Consider the following 13,244-nt stretch of genomic DNA (forward strand, 5'->3'; position numbering starts at 1 on the left):
CTCCTTTGCATTCATCTATTTCCCCCTGTATATCAGCTTGTTTGTTTTATTTTTTCTCTTCTCCTTCTCTTCTTCTCTCCAACCCCTTTATGAAAAAAAACATTTCAAAATAGTTTTTTCTGTGTTTAACTAATTGATTTATCAAACTGATCTTGTTTTTCTTGAGGTTAGGAAGCTACAGTGTGGTTGTATGAATCTCTTGATGAAATTTACTATTTCATTACTAAGTGGTAACTATTGCTAAGTCTAGTCCATTCTAACTATTGCTGAGTCTAGTTCTTTCTAACTATTGCTAAGTCTAGTTCATTCTAACTATTGCTAAAGTTCATTCTTAGGTTTGCTTTAATTATAATACCTTGATTGTTACTATTAGAAATATTGTAATACCATTGCATGTAAACATATTTTATATTTATTTAACAAATTTAACTGGATTTAAAAAAAAACTTTTTCTTTTTTTAACTTTACCTTTTAGATATTCTATATTCTTATTTTCTTAAACTATGTTTTTCTCTGATCCATATAACAATCATGATCACAGAGATCACCTGAAAAGAGTGACTGGAAGAGATAACATCTCTTCCAGTCACTCTTTTCTACCTACCTCTTTTTCACTTTCACAATTAAATGTGATTTATTTACAAACTGGCAGTTAAAAGAGGAATTCTTCTACTTTGGTAGCATGTCTGTCTTTGAATGCCAAGATAATACTAAGAATATTGTCAGGGAGTTTGGTAAACACTTTTTCCTGTCAATCAACACCAGAAGATTTTTATATTTTATCCCAGTAAAGTTATTTAGTAATTGTTATTTATTTTTTTATTTAAACTTTTTTAAATCCAAAAAAGTTTTTGTTTTACTCTAATTAAGTATTGTGATCAATTTAAAAGGGAAGAAGTAAAACATTGTTACTATTGTTTGAAACATTATTAGTATAATAAAGGCAAGCATTTCACAATGAAAATAGTGTAGCTATTTTTTAAGATTTGAAAATTTATCTATAATACTTTTTAATAAAAGTTTTTGATTTTATGTTTTGCTCACACTCCTCTTAAAAAAACTTTTTTTTTAAAACTTTTTTAACTTCATATTTATTACATTTTGTAATTTTTTAATTGAATAATCTCTATGTTTATGAGCAAATTTTAAGTAAATTTTAAGTTTTTAACTTTGACATTCTTCTTAGAAAGTAATAGTTTTTTTGTTAATCCAAAGAGTCTGATCTCTTGATGGCAAGATGCAATTGCAACACTATCTACAAAAATTTTAAACCTATTTAACAATCTTAACAGGGTTCTTATGATCATTTATGTTGTAAATTTTTGATTTTATATAATAGATAACTTTTGAAACTATTGGTAGTTTATTTGTTCTTTTTCACTTTTTGTACTGTCTGTGGGTTTTTTTCATGACATTTCATGAAGAATTTATAATTCATGATTATCATAAGAAACTCTTTTAAACCACTCACTGAAGTTTGTTTTATCTGGCAATCATATTTTATCTGGCAATCATGTTTTATCTGGCAATCATGAAAACTAACTTTACATTTATGATTATTATAATTCAATTAAAATTTAATCTACCGCTTAAAAGTTTTTATTTCTATCTAAGTAACATTAATTCAAAATCAATCAAAATAACAATATCTTTCACTAATAAGTTATCTATGGTTAAGCATCTCCAAAATTACTGATCAACAAATACCATTAGTTTGACATGGATTTTTTTCAAAACAAATATTTAAAATGATGAATGATTTATTAAATAATATAAATAAAATACAAATTTTACCTTTTCATTTTATCATGTGTGTGTGAGTGTATGTGTGTGTGGTGTGTGTAAATACATGATAAAAGAAAAAAGTAAAAATAAAGAAAATCAATAACTAAAAAGAGTAATAAAAATCATAAAATGAAAAAATGATAAAAAACCCACATTTAAAAAACTTTTCCTACCTATATCTGTCAAGTAAATGTTGTTGATCTCATGGATTGAAAGTGATTTATTCCATATAAGGATTTTGTCCACACTAATGCTTACATTTTCAAAAGAAGGACTTTTAAACTTTCTAAAAGGGAACTGACCCAGATAAATATTAACGGGAGCGTGAGAATTATGAGGAATTGTTTCATCAACATAAGTTGTTTTAAGTTTTTGTGTGTTTAAGTACACTGCCATTCCATCATTGATATCATATGTGAGAACAACATAATACCATCTTTCAAAATAGATTGATGCTTTGGATTGAGCTCTTCCATAGCCTGAAACTGACATTTCACTATTAAACTCGGGAACACCTAGAAGGAAAAAAAAACAGAACAAAATGAAAAACTCAGAGTTTAAAGAATAAAAGGAATGTTGGTATTTTATTGGTATCTATTCAAAGATAATTCTGAGAAAAAAAAAAATTTTAAAACAATTTATGTTTATGCTAAATCAAGTGTAAACCCTTTTAAAAGCTACAACCAATTCTCAAATATATTTATTATTATTGTTATTGTTATTTTTCCATGTTAAAATCAAATTATCTAAATTTATTGGAATATGGATTTTATTTTAAGTTTTGATTTTTTCTAAAAGAAGCTTTCTTCCAGTGCCCATAAGATTAGAGTAAGACTGTTGACAAATGATAGATTTTTTTATTGATCTGGGGATAGTATCAGGGCATAAAGCTCTGGAGCATGTATTTTAGTTGACATTTTACTTGAGAGAAAAGTGACATACTTAGCCTGAAGTCATCACATTCATGAACTTATTTTTGAAAAAGTTTTCAGCATTACTAGGGGGCCATCTGGTGGCCCTGAGACTTTTCTATTAAAAGCATTCTAGCCAAACACCATAACTTTGTATTACAAATCTGGAGTTGAAGTTTGTGTTTAGTTTTTTTCTTGGAGTTTCCAATAGTGGTGTTTCATTTAGGAAACCTGGTGTTTAATTTAGGAAACCTATTACTTGACTACCATCCAGGTTTTAGTGTTGTGAGTGACAGATCAAAAAAACAAAAGATGAAGGAGGAAACCAATCCTCAGGTAATAAATACAATTTTTAAATCCACAATTTAACAGGACTTAAATTTTCATTTTTGTATTAAAAAAAAAAAAAAAAAAAAAAAAAAAAAAAAAAAAAAAAAAAGAAAAACTGAACTGAAATATATTGAAATACTGATTTTTAAGAGAATATTAAGAAATATTGATTTTTAAGATTTTTTTTATTATTTTCAATGTTCAATAGTTTGTTATACAAAAAGTGATTAGCATCAACTTAAGTAGAATTTGCAATCTTCTGTGGCATCGCTTTTGTTGAAATATCTTTGTTATATTTGCTAATAAATTTGTTATGCTTAAAGAAATTTCACTAGGGCTTGAATTCATTTTAATATAACAAAATTATAGACAAATTAGGGCATTAATTTACTTTGATAAAGTTTTTTAGTACCACACACACATAGGCACAGTCACACACACGGACACAAACACACTAGGTGGGCTGAATGCCATAAATAGTTTAAAACAACTTACTTTTCAATTTTTGGTTTTTTTATAAAGAGATTATAATAAATTTAAGATAAATAAAACCATTTAGCCATTTGGAGCATTAAAAACCTGCATTGAAGAGAGCTGCATCCCTTGCAAGGCCTGGTAATATAAGTGATCGGATCTTTTTTTTTTTTTTGAAAATGAAAATAGCAAGTCTGTTGCAAATACATAAGATGAATATTGGTCTAAGATTTCTAAGAAAATTTCTTACTCTTAGTGGTTGAAGAAAAACATGAGTTGCGGTTCCACAGGACTTAGGTATATTTTTAAGGGAAGAATAATTTTCTGCAGTTGTGACATGAGCTGACTATCACATTCTCTAGATCTGGTAACTCCTGACTACTTTCTTTGAAGTTACCTAAAGGAGAAAGTTTATGGTGAGAAGCCTCAGACATTCAACAGCAGAAAAACTATTTGGGATAGAGCACTGGACCAAAAATACTGTTGACTGCTGCAAAAAATGCTTTGAGAAGGAAATGTCTGTGTGATTTTTTAAGTTTTTTAAGATTTTTCAAGTGTAACTTTTTTTTTGAGTGTCCTATATATAACACAATGGTATTGAAAAATTAAAACAAAAAATTAAAGAGTTACTAATAATTGCAACCCCTTTTGGCCTATCTTGTATATGATAATGTAATAAAAAATGATGTAGTATAATATAATATTGTCTTATATTATTTAACATAATACAATATAGTATGTATATTATTATATATAAAAATATTATATAGATAGAATTTATCAAATATCCATGTAGGGATTACATAGACTAACTTAGATCTTGATGAAACTTGTTGGGATGGTGTATATTAATGAGATAAGCAAATCTTGAAAATTTCATTTTAACATTTTACATGATTTTCGGAAAAAAAAATTCTTCCCCATCAAGCAAAAACTGTTTTTTTTTCATTTTTAGAGGTTAATAACTCTTGAACAAATGTCTTACATCTCTCAACTTTTACAAGTACTATATAGATATGTGACTTTATGTCACATTGAGCAAAAAATTGAAAGCCTGACTTTTTACATTTTTCTTTAACAGCAGACTAAACCTGAAATTTTCCTCACTAAATTTTAGTAGATTTTTGTCATTTTGTTGAAACACATTTTTACCAGTAAAAGCAAAAAACTGTTAAAGAGAAAGGGAACTCACTAGGGACATTCTACATCTTTGCTCAATGATTTTCAATGATTTTCATAGAATGAAATCAAGATTTTTATGTCACATTACAATGCTCAATGATTTTCATGTATTTTCATAGAAGGAAATCAAGGTTTTTATGTCACATTAAGGACAAAGTTTACCACATCTAACACATTCACCTTGCTATATGTAGATGATCTCTGTTGGATATCCATGTACTTAATGTATGCTTTATACAAAATTAAACTATTTAATGAAGTCAAAATACTTTGACCAATACATTTTAAAACATTTACCGATTTGATTCTTTATGGTTGAACTTTTAAATAAAACTAATTAAATACAGAATCACTCTCTGCCTAATCTTCTAGAACCAAGTTGGTTAATTAAATCAAAATTATAATACATGCAAATTGTATATTATCTAAATGAATTTTAAAAAAATAATATAATCTACTGACAAACAGAAATTTTTAATATTTGTTTCTATTGCTTTGATTTGTATTAGCAATTTTACTTCAACATTTTGTAAATTAAAATGTTTACATTATTAAAAAATTTAATTAACGAAATGATCTGTTGAAGATTCATGAAGCTTTTGTATAAAAAAAAACTGAAATCTGAAAGTTATTAAACAAACTTCTAAATTTTCAGTATTTTTATACAAAATTATGATATTTAAAGTTTTTAAAATTATTTTCAAACTTAAAAAAGGCTTTTTGTTTGATGGTGAAACCATTAATTATCATTATTTATCTTTAAACATTTAGTGCTGTTAATCTCATATTCAAAATTTAAGCAACTTTATGCTCTTTGCTTGGATATACAAATTTCAAAATATATATACTTTCTTCACCACTCTGACAAGTTTCATCAAAGGCATGGAATGACCCATATATACAGTGGTTTTCATAAATTTAGACGCACTCATATTTGAGAATTTAAATTTTTAGTTTTTTAACAATAAAACAATAACGAAAAAAGATTTCGGTTTAGTTTTTTTTCTATTTATTAGGTAAATACATACAAAATACAAAATTTTAAAAAAATTTACAAAAAAAATACAAACACTAAGTAATACTTACGTACAACTACATGGTATTAAAAAAATAAGACAAAAAAATTGTTCATAAATTTAGACGCACGTTACATTAGGAGGCGTAATTTATGAACCAATCACTATTTTGTGTATCCGCCTTTTGCTTTATTACAACTAAGAACTCTTCTAGGCATAGACTCAACAAGATTTTTGCACATCGTTTCTGGGACCCTATACCAGGTCTCCTTAAGGATGTCCTTCAGCTTGCCAATGTGGAAATTTGAACCTTTGCCAATTCACGGTCAATCCAAGCCCAAATGTTTTCAATTGGGTTCAAATCAGGTGAGTATGGAGGCCACGGTGTTGTGTTGATATTATTATCGTTGAACCACTCCTTTGTATAGTATGCAGTATGTGCAGTAGCGCCATCTTGTTGAAGTTTTCATGGTTTATCATAGAGCATAAACAGGTCAATTGATGGAATTAGGTTATTTTCCAGTAATTCTACAAATATTCTGGAGTTGATTCTTCCGGTTTATGTTTGGCACATACCAACACCTTTGTAATTGAAGCATGATCAGATTCCTATCGAGCCTCCTCCACTTTGTACAGTCGGTCTAATGTACTTGGCATAATACTTTTCGTAAGCCATTCTTTTGACTGTTACGATAGATTTGCGATTGATAAGCTCAAAGTTACTCTCATCACTCCACATAATGTTTTTCCATTGTTCTATTGTCCAATACCTTCTTTCACGACACCATTTTAGTCTCCTTTGTTTATCATATAGACGCAGGAGCGGTTTCTTCAAAGCAGAGTAGACTCCAATCTTGTATTTGATAAGTATTTGGCGGACTGTACTTTGAGAAATAGATGTATTTCACGTTGTATTGAATTCTGTGGTCAATTCTTTGTAACTAATTCTTAGATTAGGTCTGACAGATCTAAAAAGGGCACTATCGTCCTTTCTGGTGGTTGACAAGGGTCTACCTGGCCTCATTTTCTCGCTGGCATCACCAGTATGAAGAAAGTTTTGCTTCGTTGTCCGAACGCATTTCTCAGAGACTCCAATTAACCTGGCAATTTCTCTATTACTTTTGGTTCCTTCTTTGATGTGAGCAATAATTTGCCATCTTTTAGCTTGAGTGATACGTCTTCTGCCCATTTTTCGCGTCTTTTTAGTGCAAAATTAACTTAACTTTTGTTTATTTGTTAAATAATGATTAACTAATTCCAGGTAAGTTATATTTATATAAGGTTTTTTGACTAAATGAAATAATTTAGGCCTATTAATAAGAAATATGGGAAAAAAACTACTAATTAACTATCAACTAACAAGGTATAAGACTTTTTTGATTGTGCGTCTAAATTTATGAATAAAATAAAATCAAGCTTATTAATAAACTTTTTTGTGTTAATTGGTATAAAATGAGTAATAAACATCCTGTTAAAAAAAATTAAGGTACTCTATAATTTCACTTCCTCTAGTAATTTATATATCAAACATAGCGATAGCACTTTTATTTTATTTTTATTTTAAGCATTTTCTTACATATATGTAAAAAAAAAATGAGTGCGTCTAAATTTATGAAAACCACTGTATATATATATATATATATATATATATATACAGTGGTTTTCATAAATTTAGACGCACTCATTTATATTAATATATATATATATATATATATATATATATATATATATATATATATATATATATATATATATTAGGGCCCTGCGAATCGCTTTGATTCGAAAAAAATGATTCGAGTTTTTCGAATCATTTTTTTATTTAAATTACTTTATGTTTTCATACAAACGGCGTTAAAAAGTTTTCAAAATATCAATATTTATGTTATCAGAAAATTCAGCGGTAGAGTAATTTTGGAACGTAAGCATACTTTTCATTAAAATTAATTGTCGATTAGGGTTAAAGTTAGGTTTTATTTTTTACGTCGTTAATGTTTGACTTTGCTTTCACTAAAGTAATTTTAAATTCGATACTTTTTGTCTGTGCTACATCAAGCTATTTTTGCATCAAGCTATAAAATGACTTCTAAAAAATTGGCAGTTAAAGAATTCTTTGAAAAAAAAGGAATATTCTGGCAATGCAAACAAGAAAATTGCAACAAAAAGTATTCTGTTCAGAAAACTGGAACTTTATCTCATCTATGGAACCATTTAAAACATGACCATAAAAAACTAGAGGTAGAAGCAACAAAAAAGCGCACATCTGCTACTAAAAGAAAAAAGAATTCCGATAACACAATCGAGCAATCATCAAGTTCCTTGTTAAATTCGTATTTTATTCGACCTCCAATAGATACAGTTATTAAAAAAAACTACAACCGTGCAGTGCTTAGATTTGTAATTGAAAATGGAAAATCATTTGAGACGACTTCTGGATCTAGATTTATTAAACTGTGCTCGGTGCTTACTCAAGGGCAAAATCATCCACCACACCCGACCACTTTATCTCGAAATTTAGATGACATGGTCGATGATTTATATATTAACTTCCAACAAAGTATAAAAAGCCAGTTAATCTCCAAACCTAGCATCACTTTTGATCACTTTAAAGCCAACAATGGCGATAACTTTCTTGTTTCTACTTGCCACTTTATTTCATCCTCTTGGTTTTTAGAATCATGCTGTTTATCAGTTGTAAATCTGGAAGTAATAAATGCTTGTCACAAAGCTACTTCCACTGAAGAAATTTTAAGAAACGTGCTGTCAAAATTTGACTTGACTTCAGATAATATTTTCCGAGCTACAACCGATACTACTCCTAGTATGCCATGCACACTTAAACTTCTTGGGATTGATTGGCTAGGCTGTTGTGCTCATAAACTCCAACTTTGTGTGAAATCAGCTATACACAACCAACCAGTTCTTGTTACATTAATTAGCAAGGCTCATAAAATAGTAGGATTTTTTCACTCATCATCAGTTGGACAGGCAGCTCTCAAAAAGTATCAGATTTCTCAAGGAAAACCTGAGTCAAAGCCTCCAATGGATGTGGAAACGCGCTTTAACAGCATTTCTAACTTATTGGAATGGATTAAAAAAAATAATGATTCTATAGAGATTGCTCTAGTTTAGTGTTCACAAAAAAAAAAACTGTATGAAAGTGCCACCGGCTTGTCTAACTGAAACACAAGTGCAATTATTAACAACAGTCGCTCCTATTTTTAATGCAGTATCTGAAGCCACTACTATACTAAGTGCGGAAAAAAACGTAAGCATTAGTTTAGTTTATCCATGCATTACAACTTTGAAAAATTATCTTCGCTTGATGGATAAAAGAGGGATGGGTAAATTTGTTGACGATCTTATTACGCAGTTGGAAATGAGGTTTGATTTAAGTGAAGACGTTTTTCTTACCGCTACTTTCTTAGACCCTCGATTTAAATCAGAAATGTTTACTTTGGCAGAGAAACAAATTGTAAATACTTATCTAATGACATCTGAAAAAAACACGATTTAAATATTACTATGATTCCTGCTTAAATTCAACTCGAAGTAGCAAATTTGTCATCTGAAGCAAATGGAATTTTTGATAAAATGTTTGAACATATCACTAAAAATCGTACTCTACCAGAGAAAAGAACTTTAGATTAGCAGTTACATTTTGAAACTACTGCATACATCGAAGAGAAAACATTGGGACGTTCAGATTGTTCTATTCTGTACTGGAAAAACAAACGTAACATTTTCCCTTTATTATAAAAAGTTGCAACTGATTTTCTTGCTGTTCAAGCCACAAATTGTTCGTCTGAAAGAGTTAACTCTGTGGGAGGAGGAGTGATTGACAGTAAACGCAATAGTCTTTCCGAGCAAAATGCGGAACGGTTAATTTGGGCTCGAAGTAACAAAAAGAGTTTGTTCAAATAACATTCAAATTTTTTAATATTTTGTATAGTATACATAAAAATAAAGATAAAAAACTTAAATTTCTTTCAACTAGTGATTCGATTCGTGATTATTTTCAATTTGCAAATCAAGACCTGCTTTGATTTGAGATTCGATTCGAAACTAAAAATGCCGATTCGCAGGGCCCTAATTTATATAAATTATATATATATATATATATATATATATATATATATATATATATATATATATATATATATATATATATATATATATATATGTATATATATATATATATATATATATATATATATATATATATATATATATATATATATATATATATATATATATATATATATATATATTGTCCAAATGTCTATGGACATTAAAAGTAAATATAATTTCTTTTGTTTCAGGAAAAATACCTAAATCATCTAAGTCATGTGACCATTGTTTCAGAAAAAAATCCAAAAAGGTCTAAATTATCAATGTGAAATTCAAATATTTTGTTTAAATAGAAGAGATTACATTAGCCAAAGTGATAAAGGTAAGATGTTACCAGGGTGCTTAGAGCCTACAGTTAAGCATGTTGGGGACTCCATCATGTTTGGAATTGATTTTCCAACACTGGAGAGTAAGTCAAAATTGTATAGTATAATGAAAAAGGAAGAATAAAATAGAATGCTTGAACAAAATGCAGTTCCATCTGGGTTTCAAGTAAATGGTGCTGGATTAACTTTTCAGCTAGATATTGCTCTTTAAAGTAGCTACACACTGTGCAGAAGTTATTTATAACAAACAGCAAGTGAAAATATTTTGAAGAACATGACTTAGCCTCAACAAAGATTTGATCTTAACCCTATTGAACGTCTATGGGAAACTATCTTTAAGATATTCCACATATCAAAAAGAGGATTTGTTGAATATCTTAAACATAGTTGGGACAGTATGTCACTTGAAACAATAAACAGCTTGAATGCCCAGACTTTTAAAAAAGTGATTAAATCTAAGGGAGGTTATTTCAATGTTTAGATGCATTTACATTTAAATTTGCAGTTTAAATTTTTATTGTGTACTCCTTAGTTATTTTTATTACTATATAAGTCCATTGTAAATTTTTTTTCTCAATATTCAAACACCTTACATAGTTTATCATTAACTAACTTTCTTTTTTTTTTTTTTTTACAACTGTTTCAAACATTTGCGCAGCAGTGCATATGTATAAAATGAATAAAAAGAAAAAATTTATGTTTCATACCTCAGTTGAGGTGCAGTTAATAAAGTATTAGGATCACTCTGCACAAATTCACATTTAATTAATGCTAAATATCCCCAAAGTCATGTTCTGCTGACTGAGTAACTTAACTTGAATAAATTCCTTGATTCCATGGATGCAAGATAACAAAACAAGTGTTAGGAACTTAAGATTGCAAATTGCTCTGTGGTGAATGAACCTGACCTACAATGTAGCAATCAAAATTGTAAAAATGTTTTTATTATCTAAAATTTGACAGGAATTTCTAACAATAACTGACAATGTGTCAATTTTGAGGATGATATAGAATATTTGTTTTACTATATTTCGTTTTATTATATTTAATAATATTTTGAGGATGATACAGAATATTAATTGGAACCTGAAGAACAAAATCATTGAAGGTGAACAACAAAACTTTTATGAGCCAAATGTAATAATGAAAAATAATAAGCAAATTATAATAGGATATGAGCCAAATATATTACAAGAACTTGATAAATAAGATGTTGTAATTAGCAAAGTTACTTCTAAAAGTAGTAATGTTAGTACTACCAGCAGTTCAAACAATCTGTGTTTAGAAATATAGATAAACATCCTGAGTTTGGAAAAAAACGTTGAAAATACTAATAACATCAATATTGTATTTTGATGACAATGATACCACTTTCAGACGCAATCTTCTAAGTTCTGTTCTAAATTCTACTTGGTTAATGATTAACAAAATATTTTTTTTTAAGTTTTTTTTTACATTAAAACTTTATTTAGTTAACAAATTATTATTATTAACTGCAGATCATTTTCTAAAAGATAAAAAAATTCTTATGAGAGTTATTTAGACTGTCAAATTTCATTAGCTTTTTAGAATACAACTTTTTTTTTTTTAAATTTTTAAAGATTATTTACACCAAAATCAAAATAATTATGATTTGTGATATCAGCATAATATATATAAAAACAATTGTCTATAACACATATAAAAACTATTGTTAATAATATATTTTAAAAACTCTTGACAATAACATGTCATGGTTTATAAATTTGGGACCCTAATATCAATCAAATACCCTAAGAAAATCCTTATAAAGGGTGATAGTACATGCCAATAGAAGTCCATTATAAATGATTTTAAAATCCTGGATTAAAATCAAAAAGTGTTTTTTAGTCTTGAAGTTTTTTTTTAAGTGACTCTTTTGTAAGCAAATAAAACCTACTTAATTAAGGTACAATATTTCATACTTGGTACTTGGTCTGCACTTAAATACTATAAATAAGATTTGTAGTACATAAAACAGATAATATTTGTCATTTGATTCTTTTTTTTCAAAACAGCATTTTTTTTGCATAATTTGAGAGATATTTTGAAAATATATAAATAAACAAATTTTTTTTCCAGGGAAAAGAAAAAGCATCAACATTTTTGTTATGATTTTCATAGAAAAGCATTTTGTTTTGTTTTAAAATTTGTATCCAACAATTTAACAATATCTACATTTGCCAAAACAACACAAAGAGAGTAGAAAATCAGTCTGTATTATCTATATGAAGAAAGATGACCAAGAATTTAGTGAAACCAACGTGAAAATTCTGCAACTTTTTCAAAAAAATTCAGAAATATGTCAATTTCAATGATGAGAGAATGCCCTTAGCTGTATTTCCTGTGTATCTAGGGTGGAATGCAAGAACCGAACTTAAGTCAAGTTCAACTTGAAATCTTAAGTTTGACTTTATCAAATCAGACTTAAAAAATTGACTTTAGTAAATGCATAAATGAGACTTGAAAATTTCAAGTTCGTGCTTGTGAATGTCGCAGTATAAATATTTGCAAATAATGTTTTTGTTATCAGACCTTTATCCATAATCAGACACAAATTTTTTTAAAAAAATATCAGTTCAAAATTTGATTTCTCTTTGTTTCTGCAAAAATATCTTCAGTGAATGCTTCAGCACCATATTCTTCATTGCTATTTTGTATTTCATTTCCTCCACAATAACCATTTTGTAGAAGGGCAATTTTGAGAAGCACAAAACAGGATATTATTATTGCTATGAAATTTTGCAGTTTTGTTTGTAAGGGAATGTTGAGACAAGGGTATTGTTTTTTGATATACCAAAACAATATTCAACAACATTCAACATGTGTGTACTTCTCAAGCAGTAATTGTATCTGATTTCACTTTCATATTTGGGTTAGAAAAAGGTGTCATTAAATATTGTTTACAAGGATAGCCAGAATCACCTGAAACATGAACATGTTGGCGAGCTTCTAAAACTTGTTTAATAGCTGAGTTAGCAAAAACACTTGAATCCTAAACACTTCCAGGCCATTGAATACAAGCAGATAAAATTTCATTAGAAGCACCTGCAATGACCTGGTAATTCAAAGAA

At 28.1% G+C, this 13,244-nt stretch overlaps 1 protein-coding gene across 3 annotated transcripts in view; it reads right to left on the reverse strand.

The window, feature by feature from the left end:
- Nucleotides 1-13,244, reverse strand: part of LOC145194847 (uncharacterized) — a 56,846-nt gene that overhangs the window by 33,810 nt on the left and 9,792 nt on the right. For 2 of the 3 annotated variants that reach the window (XM_090070126.1, XM_090070127.1), the window contains exon 3: nucleotides 1,959-2,300. In XM_090070126.1, the coding sequence (XP_089926252.1) occupies nucleotides 1,959-2,300 (342 nt within the window). Of the gene's footprint in view, nucleotides 1-1,958; nucleotides 2,301-10,859; nucleotides 10,983-13,244 lie in introns of those variants that run through there. The other variant, XM_090070128.1, reaches the window with a different exon arrangement.

This window comes from Hydra viridissima, unplaced genomic scaffold (assembly GCF_058129835.1).
Source record: "Hydra viridissima isolate aposymbiotic clone 2 unplaced genomic scaffold, HvirCarnegie_v1 scaffold_13, whole genome shotgun sequence".
NCBI classification, from domain to species: Eukaryota; Metazoa; Cnidaria; class Hydrozoa; order Anthoathecata; family Hydridae; genus Hydra; species Hydra viridissima.